At 38.0% G+C, this 19942-nt stretch overlaps 1 protein-coding gene and 1 long non-coding RNA gene across 2 annotated transcripts; both read left to right on the plus strand.

Moving 5' to 3' along the window:
• The first annotated feature begins 168 nt into the window (after window positions 1-168).
• On the plus strand, window positions 169-5858 carry LOC309653881 (uncharacterized protein C15orf61). The gene is made up of 2 exons (XM_082448215.1): window positions 169-594; window positions 5635-5858. The coding sequence occupies exons 1-2, from the start codon at window positions 249-251 to the stop codon at window positions 5760-5762; spliced, it is 474 nt and encodes a 157-aa protein (XP_082304341.1). The 5' UTR covers window positions 169-248; the 3' UTR covers window positions 5763-5858.
• On the plus strand, window positions 601-2699 carry LOC309654377. The gene is made up of 2 exons (XR_014260203.1): window positions 601-1609; window positions 1918-2699. It is a non-coding gene; the product is annotated as an uncharacterized lncRNA (long non-coding RNA).
• Window positions 5859-19942: the final 14084 nt, after the last annotated feature.

Raw genomic sequence — 19942 nt, forward strand, 5'->3', positions numbered from 1 at the left:
CTACCTCCTCAGCGAGGGTGACCCTGACCGCCCGCCCGCGCCCCGTTCCACTCTCCCTAGGAAGCCGCGGGACTTTTCTGCGCACGCGCCGCCGCGCCCGGGGGGTCTCGCACACTCGCGCGGCGCCCGTTGGGCGTCCCCGCCGCACGCCCGGGGAGCGAGTGAGCGCGCGCGCTCCTTCGGCCCCGCCCCCAGCGGCGCGCGCCCCTACGGCGGCCAGTGGGTGGGGGACGCGGGCAAAGCTGGTCATGGAGGTCGTGCGGAGGGCCCATGCGGCCGTGCTCTGGTTGCTGCTGTGCCGGCCCTGGGCCTCGGGCGCCGCCTCCCGCCCGAAGCCCCGCGCCTCGGAGGTGCTGACGCGCCACCTGGTGCAGCGGCGCCTGCCGCACTGGACCTCTTTCTGCGTGCCTTACAGCGCCGTCCGCAACGACCAGTTCGGCCTCTCGCACTTCAACTGGCCCGTGCAGGGCGCCAACTACCACGTCCTGCGCACCGGCTGCTTCCCCTTCATCAAGTACCACTGCTCCAAGGCCCCCTGGCACGACCTGGCCCGGCAGGACCAGTTCTTCACGGCGCTCAAGGTCATCAACCTCGGTGAGTGGCCCGGGCCGGTGAAGCACGTCCCGCCGACGATGGCCCCACTGTTTGCAAAGCACGCTGACAAACGCTGTGGCTCCGAGGCCGAGCCCCCGGCCCTAGGTCAAACCGCGCCAGCCCTGGGAGCCCTGCCTCGGCCCCGCGCAGGCTCGCCCGGGCGCACGCGCTCGCCACGCTTCGCCCAGTGCTGGGGCGTTACCCAGACGCTGCCTCTGCGTCCCACCCACTCTGCAGCCTTCCAGCCCAGGCCCTGGCCCTGGCCTTCTGTGTTCCCCCGCCCGGCAGGTGCTTGTCAGGGCTAAGTTGTTGCTCCTGAATCGTCCCCCGGAAAGTGGGGCTTATCGACAGGCCTGTACTTAGGGACCACCCTGCATCACCCCGGGGAGAGAGCATTCCATCCTCACTACCCTGCAGCTCTTAACTAGAAGGACCCCTATATTGGGCAGTGAGAAGGAGGGTGTAGGCCGCTGGAAAGTGGCTCTTAAGTTTTTAAAAAATGCCTAATTGCATGGCAGGATTCGTTCCCATGAACACCACTTTGTGGGTGCGTTCATATTATAAAAACTGGAACTACTTTTTTAAAGTTTCTTTGTTTTCTTTATATGAAACCCCAGCAAGTTTGTTTTACTAAAAGCACTAAAGGTTTTCACCAGTGATGTTAGCTTCTTCAGATGCTAGGCCTAAAAGATATTTAAAAGACTATCTCTTTAATATTGGTATGTTTTCATGGAATATTCTAACTCTGAGAGTGTTAACTCTTGCTGGATGTTTATTATCTTTTGGTTAATGACGGAAGGGGCGTGAACGTTGACATGAGTGCATCTTTTATATTTTCTAGGTCAGTGAAAAATAGGCCTCAGGATGTTTGGAACCTATTAATATAGCTGATATCAAATTAATCCATATTGCAGTAATTCAGAATCTAGATGTGCAAGCTGACCCACGTTACCCAACCAGTTTTTTTAACCAGAATTAAAGCTAAACGCCTATGCAGCTGCACTATTCCTATATAGTCTGATAGTTTCTTTTTTGTTTTGTTTTGTTTTAATTTTTATTTATTTATGACTGTGCTGGGTCTTCGTTTCTGTGCGAGGGCTTTCTCTAGTTGTGGCAAGTGGGGGCCACTCTTCATCGCGGTGCGCGGGCCTCATTATCACGGCCTCTCTTGCTGCGGAGCACAGGCTCCAGACGCGCAGGCTCAGTAATTGTGGCTCACGGGCCTAGTTGCTCCGCGGCATGTGGGATCTTCCCAGATCAGGGCTCGAACCCGTGTCCCCTGCATTGGCAGGCAGATTCTCAACCACTGCGCCACCAGGGAAGCCCTGATAGTTTCTTAAATTTAAATATGGTAGGTGTATTTTTGCTTATAATAACTCCCATATGTCAGTCATGGGATTTTGGAGCCATTGCTCCACTGGGACTGTCTTGGGTTCAGTCCATTAAGGAGAAGATTATTCAGCAATGTGTAATCCTTTAAAAAATATGTCTTATTATTTGGCTGATGAACTATATAGAGCATGCCTACTAATTTTGAGGTTGATGCAAAGAAGTTGAGGAGTGTAGTGACTCAGAAAATTCAATTCAAAATTATTTGGAGAGACTGGAGTGATGACTAGATTCAAGAAGAATATGTTTATTTTAGCATTTTCAGAATCAAAAAAAATCATTCTTCCCAAATGTAGTAATAGGTTAGGAAAAGCATAACTGGAGGGTTATAGGTAAACCATGAGCCCAATGCCTTTTTTTAAAAAGTTTTCACCATTTAAAACCTAACACTTTAAGAACAGCTTAATGATTAGGGGCTTCTCTTTTTAGGTAGAAAGAAATCCAAAGAAAAATAGGATGCCCAGAACATTCTCACACAGAAAAGTAGTAAAACCTTTTGAAGAAAGAAACAACAGCTGTAGTTTTTTTTTAATGTGGAAGAGAAAGATGAATAGTGATTTAATGGTGTTTATGGTCTTTGGAAAATTCTAAAAATTCTAAAAATTCTGTTTAAAAGAGAATAAGAGTTTTAAGTTAAACAAAAAGGAAAACTTTATGCTCAAGCATGCTTGAATACAAATTGGCTTATACCAATATAGGGAATTTTTTTTTCTGGACTTTTTATTTTAAGAGTATTCACCAATTTGATAATGTTAATTTTGTATTTTTGTCTTAGGGTAGGGAATTAGATAATAGGATTTTTTTTCTATTCTGTGTTGTGCAGTTGCCCCTCTGGATCATCAAGTACATATTCTATTTAAAAATACTTAGAATTTTATTCCTCTTCTTCCCTTTCAAATAGTAATTATCAAAGTCATTCATTTTTCCATTTTGTAAATAATAAAGATTTCTCTTTTACCCATTTGTTCCCTTTCTCTTTTACCCATTTGTTCCCTTTCTCCTCTGCCTTCCTTTCAATGGAAGCTGACATTTTACTGATGGTTTACCAGTCTGGGTATCCTGCTGGGAAGTAGATTGAGATTTAAGAAAAGCAGTTTACCATTGGAATGAATGGGTAATTGGAGACTTGCTACAAAGTTCTAATTTTTTTAAAGTGCTTAATTTGACAGTGGTTTACCTACTGTTCAGCTGACTCAAAATGAATTATTGTGCAAAGAACTGACTTTTACATTCATTTTGATGTTATGATATGTTTCAGACAGTCTGGAAGAAATTTAATTTTTCACCAAACCTTACAGACTTTACAGCATTTGTGCTGTAAAGAAAATTATGGGGTTTTTTAGTGTGTAAATTACATATGTGGCTAATCTTCCCATTTAGTGTATTAGCCTGACTGCATTAAATAAGTAGACTGCAGGATAAAAAAAAAAAATTAGAGAATTTCTGACTCCTACATTACATCTCCACCCCCTATCAAATAGCATGAATGATAGTGGTTCCTAGTTGTTTCTTAATAAGAGATAATGTAGTTATTAAATTAGTAATCCTTGATCAGTCCTCCATTTTAGCTGAAAAAGTATTGACCATTTGTGTGATTTTTTTTTTTAAAGTATCGGTATTTTAACCGAAAACTGTGATAAGTACTGTAAAACAAAACTTTCAGTGTCATCAGCCATTTCTTAACTGTAAGTCCTTAGCATTGGTTTAAAAGTCATATTTTATGTGTTTTACTATCAGTATATTTGGAAAATTAATAATTATTTCTAGAGCCTGTTTTTCTTTCTCACGCCATTTTCAGCTTTTGAAGTTGTGATACCATATTTTAAATTTATTTTTTATTTCAGCTGCTCCCTCTACTCTTCACTCGCTTCTGCCTGCCCTGTTCTTGTTCTCTTGTCCACTCCCCCACTCCACACCACTACTTGCCTTTTTTTTTTCTTTTTGGTTGAATGATTTATAAATAGCTTTATGATGCTAGTTTTTGTGAATTTTTTGTGACGTTCCCTTGAGGCATTTAGAGATTTGGGGGGAGGTATTACCAAGGCAAAGAAGGCAATATACTGTGAAAAGTTTCATAGGGATTCCAGGGAACCCTGTGATACTAACAAGCTGTGACCCAGTATATTCCTAAAGATAGAGAGGTGCCGATCTGAATGGGCATTTTTGCCTCTCTCATTGCCAACTAGTGATGCTTCTCCTGATTAATCTTTGGCATCACAGTGGCTGGAATGCAGCTTCAGGGAATAAGCACAAAGTAGTCCAATGAATTTATACACTCAAAAAGAACATAACACAGCAAATACACTCTTGCAGAAAAGTAAGAAAAAAATTTAACAATATGATTAGTCCTGAGTATGTGTTGATTTCCCTATTATCTAGAAAAAAAGTGATTTTCCAGATGTACAGCTCTTCTTTTAAATTGTTATTTTCTGTCCAACTCATACCCAGGAACAATAAAATTAATATTTGTGCACACTATACAATATTATTGATTCATGTGCCTGTGGTTTTATACATGTTTTTAATATGTTAATAATAGTCATGGATTTTAAATAAGTGCCTTACAAAAAATAGGAATTGTGAAAGTTTGCTTTGTGTCCAGCTTAGTGTCATGTGCATATGAGTGCTTAATCCATATCTCTGGCTAGTATATATTTAGTTTCATGTATCACAAATGGCAACTAATCACAAATGGAAATATTCCAAAGAAGAAATATGTTATTGCAGTCTACTATATACCTATTTCAAATAGGTTGAAGCAAGATTTTCAAATCAGTTGTAAAAATATTAATGGGATTGTTTCTTTCTCATGTTTGTTATTATACTAAAATCTTCCTTAGAGTTAGGTTTTGCCTTAGATTTTGAAGACAGCTTTTTGACCCAGTTTCTTTTAAGTTGTACAAGAAATTATTTTAGCCATCGGTATTACTGTACAACTTAAAGCACAATAAAGATGACCTAGTAATTTAAGCTCAAGGCCAATAATCAGGAGCATCTACAACTAAATTAATGACACTTCTCTGTTTGATTATTTGTGAAAAGAATATAGAATTACTTCATAATTATTTGGAGGTAATGAATTAATGTTTGTAAAGTACTTTGGGTTTTTTAATTTATTTATTTATTTATTTTTGGCTGTGTTGGGTCTTCGTTTCTGTGCGAGGGCTTTCTCTAGTTGCGGCAAGCGGGGGCCACTCTTCATCGCAGTGCGCGGGCCTCTCACTGTCGCGGCCTCTCCTGTTGCGGAGCACAGGCTCCAGACGCGCAGGCTCAGTAGTTGTGGCTCACAGGCCTAGTCGCTCCACGGCATGTGGGATCTTCCCAGACCAGGGCTCGAACCCGTGTCCCCTGCATTGGCAGGCAGATTCTCAACCACTGCGCCACCAGGGAAGCCCAGGTACTTTGGATTACAGTTTACATCAGCCTTATCTATAGTTTTTAAAATCTCTAGGCTTACACAGTTGTTACTATGTTCCACAAACATAGATGAAATTGACCTCTTAGGCTGAGTCAGTGTTTACTCATATTTTTGTAACTTTATAATTTCTTGATGTTGCTGAAGAGTGCTATGTGATTTATACCATGACAAATATGTGAGTACATGATTAATAGGTATTGATTTCACAAGTAACATATTCATTTGTTTTCTAGGTATTCCAACTTTATTATATGGACTTGGTTCCTGGTTTTTTGCTAGAGTCACAGAGACTGTGCACACCAGTTATGGACCAATAACAGTTTATTTTCTAAATAAAGAAGATGAAGGTGCCATGTACTGAAAGTGTGCATTGGAGGACGAAAATACCAGTCGATTTTCTCATGTGTATGTGCAATATTTATTTTTGATTCCTTAAAATAAAACTTTGCAAACACCTTTTTCTTTCTACAGTGTCTGGTTCTTTAAGATGAATCATTGCCCTCAAGAGGCAAAGCTTTTCATATTAATACATTGTTATATATTGCATACTCTGTTTAGCCAATGGGAGCTACAAACGCATAATGCTTATACCAATTTTTTCCTATAACTAGGTTAAACAAGAGATAAAAAATGATTGTAACTTATAGATTCTGTAGTTATGTATTAACAATTTAAATCAACTCTTTGAAAATATAGATACCCCACAAAGAAGGAAGGGGAAAAAATCTTTAACATTGGGAAAAGAAGTAGAGAATTTTAGGATATATGATAAAAATAATATAATATCATTGGCAAATCCAAAGTTGATGAGAATTCTAACTGTAATCTGAAATTTAAACCATTCAACTGTCAGGATTTTAAATGGAAATGTATTACAGCCCTTGTGCCATTTACCTGTATGAGAGGTGTGGGTGTAATGTTGAAACTTCTTATTACCTAAAGAATCCAATACCATACTACTTTTTTAAAAATGTAATAACAACTCCAGGTAATGTAAATGCAGCAAGAAGAATGCAATTAAGACTTACTAAAAGTTAAAATAGCATGCCGATAAAGCTGTAAGAACAATTAAAATCTAGAAAGACCCAGAAAAAATAAATTTGGTAACTGTTTAAAAAAGCAACTAGCTGAAATGGTACGTATCCATAAACTTATTGGCAATGGGAAGTGGGCTGAAATTTTAAAGACCTGATGGCGGTTTTGCATTAGAATTTTATTAGGTTAATTGCATTTTTGAAAGCAAAGTCGTTAAAAAAAATTTATCCTTGGGGGTAGTTACAGAATACCCAGACGAATGGTAAATTTCAGAAATTTGGAGTAATTCAGGGAGAGCTAAGTAGAACTATTTAATTTCTAAACCAATGGGTGTTTTAAGATTTATGATCTCTCCCATAATTACAAACATGCATTATATATCATTTTATGTTAATGTGTTGCTGATGCTCTGCAACGTTTACACAGTTTTGTAGCAAAATATTTTATAGAATTCAATCTAACCAACATTTGGGTGCCTACTTCTGGCAAATCAGTAGGGAAAGTGAGTGGAAGTGATTGAGGTGAAAGCACTGGAATAATGAAGTGACACAAACTGGCTTCGTTACAGGTAGTCATTTTAAGTGAGCTACAGAGAGTGAACTGTTCTTCAAACATTTGTAGTGTTCACTTGTCTAACAGCAATTCTAAATAACCTTTTAATCAAAGAAGTACTTATGCCAATATATTTAGTCCAGAAGAATATACTTGACACTAGTTAAATGAATGGCTTACACAAAGGAGATAGTGTTACATTAAGCTTCATTAATAATAAAACTGACTATTAGCATTTTGCAAGGAAGGCTAGAACTGATTTCCTCTGTAATGGGCAAAGTTAAATAACTATAGCTCATAAGTTTTAAGTCAAATACTGCTCATTCATTGCTCCTGATCTTGTCAATACTTGCTGTAAAGGTTTGGTCCCAACACAAGGCTGATAAAATGGCTTTTATCAGACCATAAATACAGCTTTTCAGTAGAGTTGCACTTCTTTTCACACTGGCCTGTTTGATTTCTGATAATTTGTACTGCTGACTGTGCTTACCTGTTTTTCAATAGCTACAATCGGAGTGACTTCTTGTCCATATGGTGATAGGTAAGTCTCCTTGGAGAACATCTTTGACAAACTACCCTATTGATCTCTGTAATTCTCTGCTGCTTGCAGCATTAAATAGGGCCTTGATTTCTTGTCTGATGTGCTCACTGTGTAACAATTAAGCAAATGTAAAATTTTCTTGTATTACATGAAAATCAATAGACCTCTTGCTCTCATGAAGTTGATCATGGTAAAGGAAGAACTCAACAATAGCTAAGGGCATGGTTCAGATATTTAAAATATCATTCCTTGGATTTATGAAGTCTTGTAGTGAACCGTTTAGTCTGAAAAAATTCTTCTCATTGAACAGCAATAGTTTAAGTTTTTTCTTTAAAGTTGGATACTACATCAAAGTATTGTGGCCTAAAAAGGATAAAATATAAATGCTGGAGGCAGGAGATTGATTCTATTTTTAGCAACAGTGCTATCTTACTTTTTGACCTCAGGGTAATAACTACTCCTTTGTATCTTAGTTTTTTCCACCTGTAATCTAAGAAGGACAAAACAAGAAACCTTTCTGCCTTAAAATGTATCATGAATGTGCTTGTAAGCAAATGTCAGTTTTACATTAATTTCAGAAAAGCTGGTTTTATAATCCTTATTCTTGTGTTCCGTATATATTTAAGTTTAAAATACTTCATCAATAAAAGGATTTTTTAAATAAGTGAGAGGAAGGAAGGAGGAGACACATTGAAGGCAGTTTGTGCGAGCGTGTCTGTGCGCATGCAGGTTATGCCTGAGATGGCAAGCCGGGTTCCTCGTGGACCCTGCCCTTCTGGATAGCAGGAGTTTTCTTAGTTGATGAAACAGACAGCTTTTCTGCCTATACTTCTTTAATGGGATTTTTAGTCTTTAAAATAATCCAGGCAAAACTATTTTTTGAATGAAGATGAAGTTTTATTTTAGTTTAAAATCTTGGATCTCTTCTATTGTTATTTCTATACAAATCAATTATCAAGTGTTGGAAGAAGTTTCTAGTCAAAATTCGTAGTTCCTGTATAAGTTGTGAACCACCATAAAGATGCAGTAACAGAGTTGGGAGCAAGAAAGAGGTTGCTAATTAAAAAAAAAAAATCCCTAGTTTCTCAGTGCTAATGTCTTAACATACCAAATTGTACAAATAGTTATAAGTTCGTTCATCATACATATTTGGTCACTAATATTTTGCTTATTGTTGACCAGTAAAAATGGAAACACTTTTAATTATTAAAAGCCATATGTATTTCTTTTAAAATGTATATTTTATTTTGTGTCATTTATATTTATATTCACTCAAAATTATAATCACAGATCATCTATAATTCTTCACAAAATATCTCTTAATTCTATTAAAGAATGAATGTTGTTCGAATGAGTGGAGTGACCTAAAGACAAGGATCTGGGTTTCATTTCATTTAAAAGCTAATGCAGATAACAGAAACCTTATCCTAAAGCTAGTGGATCGGGTGTCTAATTTTTTTCAGCACTTACCATTCAGACAGTAATGACGTTTGGGGGCATCTTAACCTAAACAAGTACTTAGCATTACATCTCACCTGGGTCAACAGTCTAGGGTATCAGAGTTAAACTGTGTTACTGTAAATTAATGGAAAATGTAACTGCACTTTGCTGAAAGATCAATATCCAATAAAGGCTGCACAATCAAATCTTGTTGCAATGATTGAGGTCTTTAATTGCCTTTCAAAGATAAGGTGGTAATCAACACAGCTTTAACTGATCTTTTTTACTAGTTCAATTACATGCTAATGACTAGTGCCAAGTCAGAATCTTTAACTACTTATACTTATTAAATCTTACATTAGTAATGAAAAATTACTTTAGCTTACACAGTCGATAGAACACACATCTTAATTACTATATTTCACTTTTATACCATTTTATGTGCTTGACAAATGTTTCACAAGAGCTTTCCCAACAATAAGAAGTGTTATTAGTAGTGACCACAGTCCACAGAGTATTTTTCTAATATAAATTGGAGATCAGATGTTGAGAAAAAAAATTCTTTAAATGAAGATGTGGATAAAATAGTTTCCAATGACACAAGCTTGGCCATCCGGCAACTTCTCAGACCTGTTTTGCTAATTGAGACTACATTTAATACAACTCTAGGCGCGCGGGCTTCAGTAGGTGTGGCGCACAGGCTCAGTAGTTGTGGTGCACAGACTTAGTTGCTCCGCAGCATGTAGGATCTTCCCAGACCAGGGATCGCACCCATGTCCCCTGCATTGGCAGGCGGATTCTTAACCACTGCGCCACCAGGGAAGCCCCTAGTAAGTGTATTTCTAAGTTCAGTTAGCTTTCTAGTAAAGAAACTGTGATTTCACATACTGCCTACTGTAAAAATCTCCTATTTGGGGAAAGGATAAATGTTAGAAAAGGCAAATGACAAAAAAAAATAATAAGTTGGACATCATCAAAATTAAAAACTTTTGTGTTTTAAAGGACACTATCAAGAAAATAAAAGACAACTGACAGAATGGAAGAAAATATTTGCAAATCATATATATGATAAAGGGACTTACAGCCAGAATATATAAAGAACTCTTCTAACTCAACCCAATTGAAAAATAGATTTGGACAGACATTTCTCCAAAGAAATTATACAAATAGCTACTAAACACATGAAAGGCGTTTAACATTAACTATTAGGGAAATGCAAATCAAACCACAACGAGATACCACTTCATACCCAATAGGATGGCTATAATCAAAAAGACATAATAACAAGTGTTCGCATGAAATATGGAGAAGTTGGAACCCTCATACATTGCTAGTGGGAATGTAAAATAGTGCAGCCACTTGGGAAAAGTTTGGCCGTTCCACAAAATATCAAACATGGAGTTACCATATTACCCAGCAATTCTGTTCCTGGGATACATACCCTAGAGAATTGAAAATATGTTCACACAAAAACTTGTAAACAAGTGTGCATAGCATTATTCATTCTAGCAAAGAAGTGGAAACAACTCAAATATCAACTGATGAATGGATAAAAATAAAATGTGGGGCTTCCCTGGTGGCGCAGTGGTTGAGAATCTGCCTGCCAATGCAGGGGACACGGGTTCGAGCCCTGGTCTGGGAAGATCCCACATGCTGCGGAGCAACTGGGCCCGTGAGCCACAATTACTGAGCCTGCGCGTTTGGAGCCTGTGCTCTGCAACAAGAGAGGCCGCGATGGTGAGAGGCCCGCGCACCACGATGAAGAGTGGCCCCCACTTGCCGCAACTAGAGAAAGCCCTCACACAGAAACGAAGACCCAGCACAGCCATAAATAAAATAAATAAAATTAAAAAAAAAAAGAAAAGAAAAAAAGAAAATGCTCCCTATTTCACTTACAAAAAATTTAAAAAAATAAAAAATAAAATGTGGCATATTCACACAACAGAATATTATTCAACCAAAAAAAGGAAAGAATTATTGATCCATGCTACAGCATTGACAAAGCTTTCTTGAAAACATTACACTAAGTGAAAAAAGCCCATCATAAAAGCCCATACATTGTGTGATTCCATTTATATGAAATGTCCAGAATAGGCAAATCTATAGAGACAGAAAGTGGATTAGTGATTGCCTAGGACTGGGGAGGTTGGTAGGAAATGGGGAGTGACTGTTAATGGGCACGGGGATTCTTTTTGGGGTGATGAAACTGTTCCAAAATTGATTGTGGTGATGGTTGCACAATTCTGTGACTATACTCAAAACATTGAATTGTACACTTTAAATGGAAGAACTGTATGGCATGTGAATTATCTTTCAATAAAGCTGTTAGAAAACTAGTAAAGGGGGGAGGGGAAATGGGCAGTTAGTGTTTAATAGGTATAGAGTTTCAATTGTGTAAGATAAAAAGAGTTCTGGAGATAAAGTATTGATGGTTGCACAGTAATGTGAATGTACTTAATAACACTAAACTGTACACTTAAAAATGGTTAACATGATAATTTCTGTGTGATGTGTATTTCACCATAAATAAAAATAAATTTTAAAAATTAGTAAAGGATTCGTTATTACTATGATAAAATATAACTGCATAATTTCTATAGAAAATAACTGTGTTTAGAAAAATGTTAGAAATTAAAAGAGGTAAAACATTAACATCATTTTATATGTTGTATTCTTGGAATTTTAAAAATTTTAGTATGAAACCTAGTTTTTATTTTTTTAACAACTTTATTGGAGTATAATTGCTTTACAATGGTGTGTTAGTTTCTGCTTTGTAACAAAGTGAATCAGCTATACATATACATATATCCCCATATCTCCTCCCTCTTGTGTCTCCCTCTCACCCTCCCTATCCCACCCCTCTAGGTGGACACAAAGCACCGAGCTGATCTCCCTGTGCTATGAGGCTGCTTCCCACTAGCTATCTGTTTTACATTTGGTAGTGTATGTATGTCCATGCCACTCTCTCACTTTGTCCCAGCTTACACTTCCCCCTCCCCCATGTCCTCATGTCCATTCTCTACGTCTGCGTCTTTATTCCTGTCCTGGCCCTAGGTTCTTCAGAACCTTTCTTCTTCTTTTTTTTTTTTTTTTTTTTTAATTTATTTATTATTATTTATTTTTGGCTGTGTTGGGTCTTCGTTTCTGTGCGAGGGCTTTCTCTAGTTGCGGCAAGCGGGGGCCACTCTTCATTGCGGTGCGCGGGCCTCTCACTATCGCGGCCTCTCTTTTTGCGGAGCACAGGCTCCAGACGCGCAGGCTCAGTAGTTGTGGCTCACGGGCCCAGCTGCTCCGCGGCATGTGGGATCTTCCCAGACCAGGGCTCGAACCCGTGTCCCCTGCATTGGCAGGCAGATTCTCAACCACTGCGCCACCAGGGAAGCCCCTTTTTTTTTTTTTTTTTTTAGGTTCCATATATATGTGTTAGCATACGGTATTTGTTTTTCTCTTTCTGACTTACTTCGCTCTGTATGACAGTCTCTAGGTCCATCCACCTCACTACTAATAACTCAACTTCGTGAAACCTAGTTTGAATTAAATAGATGAAATCTCATTTGGGATCACTTTTAGTAGCATTAAGAAAAGGGTATACTTGGTTTGAGATACTTTAAGACCAGGGACTGCCCTGGCAGTCCAGTGGTTAAGATTCCGTGCTTCCACTGCAGGGGGCATGGGTTCATCCCTGGTCGGGGAACCAAGATCCTGCATGCCGCGAGGCATGGCCAAAAATTTTTTTTAATTTTAAAAATTTTTAAAAAGATAAGACCAAAGAAAAGTATGTAAAATGTTAGTAAATGAAAATATCCTCTTTTAGATCCTAGTTGCTAGATAAAGAATATCAGCTACTACTAGAATGAGGTTTTATATAGTATTGCTTATAGCTATTTTAGTTGCACTTATATCATTTTAAATACAGTTTATGAACATTGTACTACTCCATTATATTATAAATTTATCTTCAGTAATATTTATAGTATCAATTTAAACGCTGTAAAACTTCATGAAAAGTAGCTTAAACAAGGATTTTGATAAACAAAAGCTTTCAGTTTTTAAAAGCAAATCATGTACTTCTTAAGGAAGATTTGAAGTTTTTTGTTGTTGTTGATAGAATTATGAACCTTATAAACTTGGTATTTTTTAGTTAACCTAAATACATAAATCTATTCGAATTCACCTTATGAAAAGAGATATGTCATTAGATATATGATCATTATATGCTTTAGTGATTCATGGACCTTGTTACATACATTCTTTGTAATGTATGAATTATTTAGTAAGAAAAATCACAATAATTTTGTTGTTACTCAAAAATTTATGGGTTGGCAGAAACAATTATGCAGCCCCTGAAGCTGGTATGTTAAGGTAACATCATTAACGCTACATAGTATGATTTTTTTTGTAGTTATTTGACATAGCCTTTACTGCTTCTGCTACAATATATCAGTAATTTTATAACAAGCTGTCTGTAAGCAGAATATTGAATTTATTAACCACAAAGTGATTCATTTTATTCTATTTTCATATAAGTGCATAACTTAAAATCAGATCTAAAAAGTTGTCTACCCTAACCCTAAAGGAAAAATAAAAATATACAAAATAAAAATCCGTACTCTAATAAATAGATGTGAATTTAAAACTCCATTTAAGGAAAATGGATATTTTTATTTCAAAAAATGTATATGTTTATGAATTGGATTAAAATAATTCATAAAAGTAGGAGATTAGGGCTTCCCTGGTGGCACAGTGGTTAAGAATCCGCCCGCCGATGCAGGAGACATGGGTTTGATCCCTGGCCCGGGAAGATCCCACATGCCACGGAGTAACTAAGCCTGTGCACCACAACTACTGAGCCTGCGCTCTAGAGCCCGTGCTCTGCAACAAGAGAAGCCACGACAATGAGAGGCCCGCGCGCTGCAACGAAGAGTAGCCCCCGCTTGCCTCATCTAGAGAAAGCCCATGTGCAGCAAGGAAGACCCAACACAGCCAAAAACAAAAACGAAAAAAAAAAAAGTAGATTACCTTGCAACCTTTCTTTACACATAGTATTAAGGCTCTAACTGTGAGATAAAGTCAAAATTTTAGTTTCTTATGCTTTCAAATATCCAAATTTTATAAAATAAAGGGACCAAGAATTTCAAGGTTTGAATTAAAATCTAAATAGTGTCACTTACTTTTAGATTACATTAAAAATCAACAGTCATTCATTCATCCTACAAATCTTTTGCATTGACCATGTTGAAGGCAAATTTTATTCAATACTAATTTTACCTGTCAACAAAATCTAGTAGTTCTGAGTCTATATACAGGGTCCATTCAAGCCATACTGAAAGACTACTTCTGTACACAGCTGGAAGAGAACAATGTGTTACTAATTTTTGTGTTTCCAGTATTTGTCATATAATGAAGGCTCTATGTCAAATGAACATGTGATGATTCAAAATTAAAAAGAAAACTTGCCTTCATTTTTAAGAGCTTTAAGAAAAGGATACTTTAATTGGAAATCATATGGATTCTTTACAAGAACAGCAACAAATTTTGAAATACTATCTCAGGTGTAATGAACAAACTTACACTGTTCCATGCCTTCTGAAAAATAAAAGATTGGAATCTTGTTGCATTATCCTTTTGAGGCATCTCAAAAGGTGCCATCTATTTTCTCATACAGGAATTTTACTATTTTAAAGTCAAACAGAATGATGTGTAGAAGTATGTGAAATGAAACATTAATCAGAAACTACTAGGATGAGTTAGACTTCCTCTTTTTAAACAGAACTAGAAATAGTGTGTTGGTAACAAGGAGACAAGAAGACTATTTTAATTGATTTGGCAAAAAATGGAATGGGGTGCCTCTTGAGGAAGTGAGTCCTGTTATTGCAGATGTTCAGAGAGGCTGTATGACAATTCCTTAGGTAAATGTGGAGAGAATTCTTGAATTGGGCAGAAGATTAGATTGGTGATTTTGTAAGTTTCCTTTAACTCTGAAATTTTATTATCATTCTTTCATGGCTGTGTCTGATTTAGCTTGATGTTTATTGCTATTCCACTATGTGTGTAATACAAAGAACCTTGTTTTGGAGATGAAAAATATGGTTTAAGTCTTGCTATACCATTACTGGTTGAATATAATTGAGAAAAATTAGAGCCTTCTTAGTGTCTCCATATATACAATAAGGAGTTTATCTAACACTCACATATTGTTTCTTTGTGTCAGGTCCTAGACTAAGCACTTTATACATATTAGCTCCCTTAATCCTATTTTTATTCCCATTTTTTAAGCTGTGGAAACCAAGAACTCTTGCTCAATGTCACACATGGTGAGTGTTATTCCAGTCCCTGTAACCTGTCTACAGAGTCCAAATTCTTAACCATTACTCTATACTTCCCTATGATGCACAGGATAACGAAGGGAGACGTGCTTTGCAAGCTCTAAAGCCCCACAAAAATGTGAGATATAGTTTGTTGGTTAATATAAAGAAAAGAATATAGATATGTTTAAACCATCAAAAAAGGGAAATAAAGCTTAAGTGATTTGTAGGAACACCAGCCTACTCTACCTGAGGGAAAATGTATTACGTAGAAATTAAATCCAATGACATCATAAATTAATAAATTAATTCATGTTACAGCATCTAAAATCCATAGTACATACTTGGCGCTCTATGAATATCTGTTGAACTATTGTTTCTGCTTCTGCATGAGTACTGGAATCGCTCCCACTGTTCTTTTCCATTCCTGCCACAACACAAAAGAGCAGACTTTCCCATCACACTTTCAAGGGTTTGTCTCTTACCACTTTTTTTTTTAATTTTTTAAAAATTTATTTATTTATTTATTTTATTTTTGGCTGTGTTGGGTCTTCGTTGCTGCACGCGGGCTTTCTCTAGTTGCGGCGAGCGGGGGCTACTCTTCGTTGCGGTGCACGGGCTTCTCATTGCAGTGGCTTCTCTTGTTGCAGAGCATGGGCTCTAGGTGTGTGGGCTTCAGTAGTTGCAGCACTTGGGCTCAGTAGTTGTGGCTCGTGGGCTCTAGAGTGCAGGCTCAGTAGTTGTGGCGCACGGCCTTAGTTGCTCCGCGGCATGTGGGATTTTCCTGGATCAGGGCTCGAACCCCTGTCCCCTGCATTGGCAGGCCGATTCTTAACCATGGCGCCACCAGGTATGTCCCACTACTTTTGTCCATGCTTCTTCATATTCTTTTTTTAAACTAATGCATATTAAGCTCTATGAGGAAAATGCTTATGTTTATTTTTCAGTCGTTATTGTAATACCAATAAATTATATCTTTTTTAAATTAAAATTTCTAAGACATTATTACAAGTGTGTAGAAATGAAACTTATTTAAAAAAAACTTTTTATTTTGGAATAACTTTAGATTTACAGAAAAGTTGCAAATATAGTACAGAGAGTTCCCATATACTTCACCCAGATTCCCCTAATGTTAGCATTTTACGTAATCATTGCACATATGTCAAAACTAAAAAGTCAGCATTGGTACGTTATTACTAACTAAACTCCAGACTTTATTCAGATTTCACTGGTTTTTCATTACTGTCCTTTTTCTGTTCCAGGATTCCATTGAGGATCCCACAATACATTTAATCGTCATGTCTCCTTAGTCTCCTCAGGTCTGTGACAGTTTCTTTGTTTTTTGTTTTTTATGACCTTGGCAGTTTTGAGGAGTATTTGTCAGGTATTTTGTAGACTGTCCCTCAATTTGGGTTTGTCTGATGGTTTTCTCATGATTAGATTGGGGTTATGGGTTTGGGGAAGAAGACCCCACAGGTCAAATGCCCTTCTTGTTGCATCATATAAGAGAGTACATGACATCAACATGACATCACTGGTGATGTTAACCTTGATCACTTGGTTAGGATGGTGTCTGCAAGGTTTCTCCACTAGAAACTTACTGTTTTCATCCTCTATTCTCATCATATTCCTTTAAATCAAAATCAACAAGTATTGGGAATTCCCTGGTGGTCCAGTGGTTAGGACTTGGCACTTTCACTGCTGGGGCCCGGGTTCGATCCCCGGTTGGGGGACTAAGATCCTGCAAGCCACGTGGTGTGGCCAAAAAGAAAGAAAGAAAAAACAAAAACAAAACCCCCAAATCAACAAGTATTTGAATGTTATATGTAGGGACCCACACCCGGCACTGAAGAAGACAAGTGGAATTTTGGAACACAGGAGGCAGTCAACATTTGTTATAAAGTTCGTGGTTCAGTGGGAGTCTATAATTGTTGTTGTCTCAGTCTCCACGATGGCAGTGGTTGTGGGAAGGCCAAGGAGCAAGTGCGGCTCAAGACAGGCAGGAGATGCACATGGTAGTTGCATTCCTATTACTCAACCCACTTTGCCTTCAAAATCCACTCATTCATTTAACAAATATTATTAAAGTGCCCACTGTGTGTCAGGTACTATTTTAGGTACTAGGGACATGGCAGTGAATAAAACACATACCCGTCCCTCCCTCGCCAAGTTACAGTTTAGTGGGGAGACAAACACAGGATTGAGACATGTGGCATGGTAGATAGTGATGAGGGCCAGGAGAAAAGTAAACCAGGGAAGGGGACTAGGATTTGTGCACATCTGCGTGCTCGCACCTGTGGGTGGGGTGGGTTTGGGGCTGGTTTTCAAGACTGTGCTAAGGGAAGGCCTCAACACGAAGGTGATTTTTAAGTCAAGATCTGCAGGAGGAAGTGAGCCATGTGAATATCGGGATAAGAGCAACCCTGGGAGAGGAAAGGGCAAATGCAAAGACCCTGAGGTGGGATGCCTGAGATGTTCAAGGAAAAGTAAGAAGGAGGCTGGTGTGAATGACGTGTGAGAGATCATAAGGCCAGAAGGTATGGAGGGCAGACTGTGTGGAGTTTTGCAGGTCAAGGAAAGGCCTTTAGTTTTTATTCTGTACAAGTTAGGAGGCCATCAGAATAGTTTTAACCAAAGGGGTGACTTGGTATTCTAAACCTGGTAATTGGGTTGAGCATAGACCGTTGGTAGCAGTGGCAAGAATGGAAACAGAAGTTTAAGAGAAAAATATAATATAAATAAAATGGTAGTTTGGACTGAGATAGTATCTGTGAAGCAGTGGGAAGGGATCAGATTCTGGGTTAAGGATTGGAGATTGGGAGCAATGTAGAAAGAGATGAAAGAAAACATCTCTGAACTTATAGTAGTAAAATGTTAATTTTCCTCATTTAAAAAATTACTTTATAACAAAAAAGATAAATAAGCCAATTTAAAAACGGGCAAAGGACTTGAATAGACAATTCTCCAAAGAAGATATACAAATGGCCAACAAGTATATGAAAAGATGAACATCACTAATCACTAGGGAAATGCAAATCTAAACCACTTTGCGATATCACCTCATACCCATGAGAATATGGCTTCTAACAAAAATGTAGAAAATAACAAGTGTTGGTGAAGATGTAGAGAAACTGGAACTCTTGGGCTACTGGTGGGAATGTAAAATGGTGCAGCCATTGTGGAACATGGCAGCTCCTCAAAAAATTAAAAATAGAATTATCATATGATCCAGCAATTCTACTTGTGGGTATATATCCAAAAGAATTGAAAGTACAAATTGAGTTGGTTTTGCCCATAGTACTATCAATAAAAACCATTTTAACAAATCATGAGTTCATAGAAAATCTCTGGCTTTGTGGTCTATTTTCTCAAATAACAGGAAATGAACTTTCAATAAAAAGTGCATGGGGACCTTGAACAAATTGTTTGTTTTTCACAAGACTGAAGTGCAGGTGGAAAAGGGCAATTCTTTGACTACCTGGAGGATCTGACTAAATGAATTTCTACCTAAGCTATTCATTTACAATAACTGAAAAGAGATAATTTATCTTCTACAATGGACTTTCAAATTAAATATAAAAGGAATGTAGGGACTTCCCTGGTGGTGCAGTGGTTAAGAATCCACCTGCCAATGCAGGGACACAGGTTTGAGCCCTGGTCGGGGAAGATCCTACATGCCACGGAGCAGAAGCCCGCACACCCCAACGAGTGGCACTAGAGAAAGCCTGGGCGCAGCAACGAAGACCCACGCAGCCATAAATAAATAAATAATAAATAAATAACTAAATAAAACAAATACTATTACAAAAAAAAAAGGAATGCAGATAGAGAAAATATGCAGTAAAAAATTGATATTATACCAAAACTGACCAGTATTTAAATTATTTTTTCTCTCGCATTCATCAACTATTTGACTGAGAGGGGAATGACACTCCTCTCCCACCGAATTTATACAAAATTCAGCCCCTCAAAGTAAAGCGATATGTGGACTTTTCTTAGAGATAAAGGACGAAACTACGCGTTGCAATTTGTAAACAAACTTCTGTATAGGCATCATAGATGAACAAAATTATGCATTTAAAAATCTGAGGTTAACAAGGCATTTAAAAATAACCAAGGGTTATTGCTACTCCCTGTGATATCACTGCGTAAACATTGCTATCTAGTTGAAAATTTATGGACTGTCTAGAATATATTTTTTTCAAAGGTTTAATAAGAAAAGATGATGCCACTACTGCAACTGTACCCAGGCAGTTAAACTCTTCACTGAGTTTCTTTACTGTTGCTTTTGAATAGTGCGCTGTTTGCTATTTTAAGGTAACCATGGGGGTAAAGGACCTCACTGAAAAATCCACACTCGCTTTGCTCATTTGGGAGAAAGATGATCCTCCGGATCTGTGACTTGGAAAAATGAAAAAAAGACAACCTTGCTCTTGATCATTTGATGCACAAACCTCCACGAATATTTCGGTACAGGGCCTGATAAAGTAGGAATAAAAGAGAGGGGCAGTTCTATTTTTCTAGTTTTCTGAACAGGGAAACAGTACGCATTTTAAGCCATCAATCGGCTTTCGGCGGACCCCTGCTCTAGTTCAGTTTCCTCCTTCTTTTGTTAAATGTTTTCACCTCGCTGAGTTTAATGAGGGTCGGGAAAAGAAAGGGCTGTCA

This window comes from Balaenoptera physalus (genome assembly GCF_965194825.1).
Source record: "Balaenoptera physalus genome assembly, chromosome: 2".
Lineage (NCBI taxonomy): Eukaryota > Metazoa > Chordata > Mammalia > Artiodactyla > Balaenopteridae > Balaenoptera > Balaenoptera physalus.

What these genes read in the sequence shown, in the direction of transcription:
- LOC309653881 (XM_082448215.1), top strand. Translation starts at nt 249, where the DNA reads ATGGAGGTCGTGCGGAGGGCCCATGCGGCCGTGCTCTGGTTGCTGCTG. An exon ending in GCTCAAGGTCATCAACCTCG is followed by an intron (nt 595 to 5,634) that starts GTGAGTGGCCCG and finishes TTTGTTTTCTAG; the next exon opens with GTATTCCAACTTTATTATAT.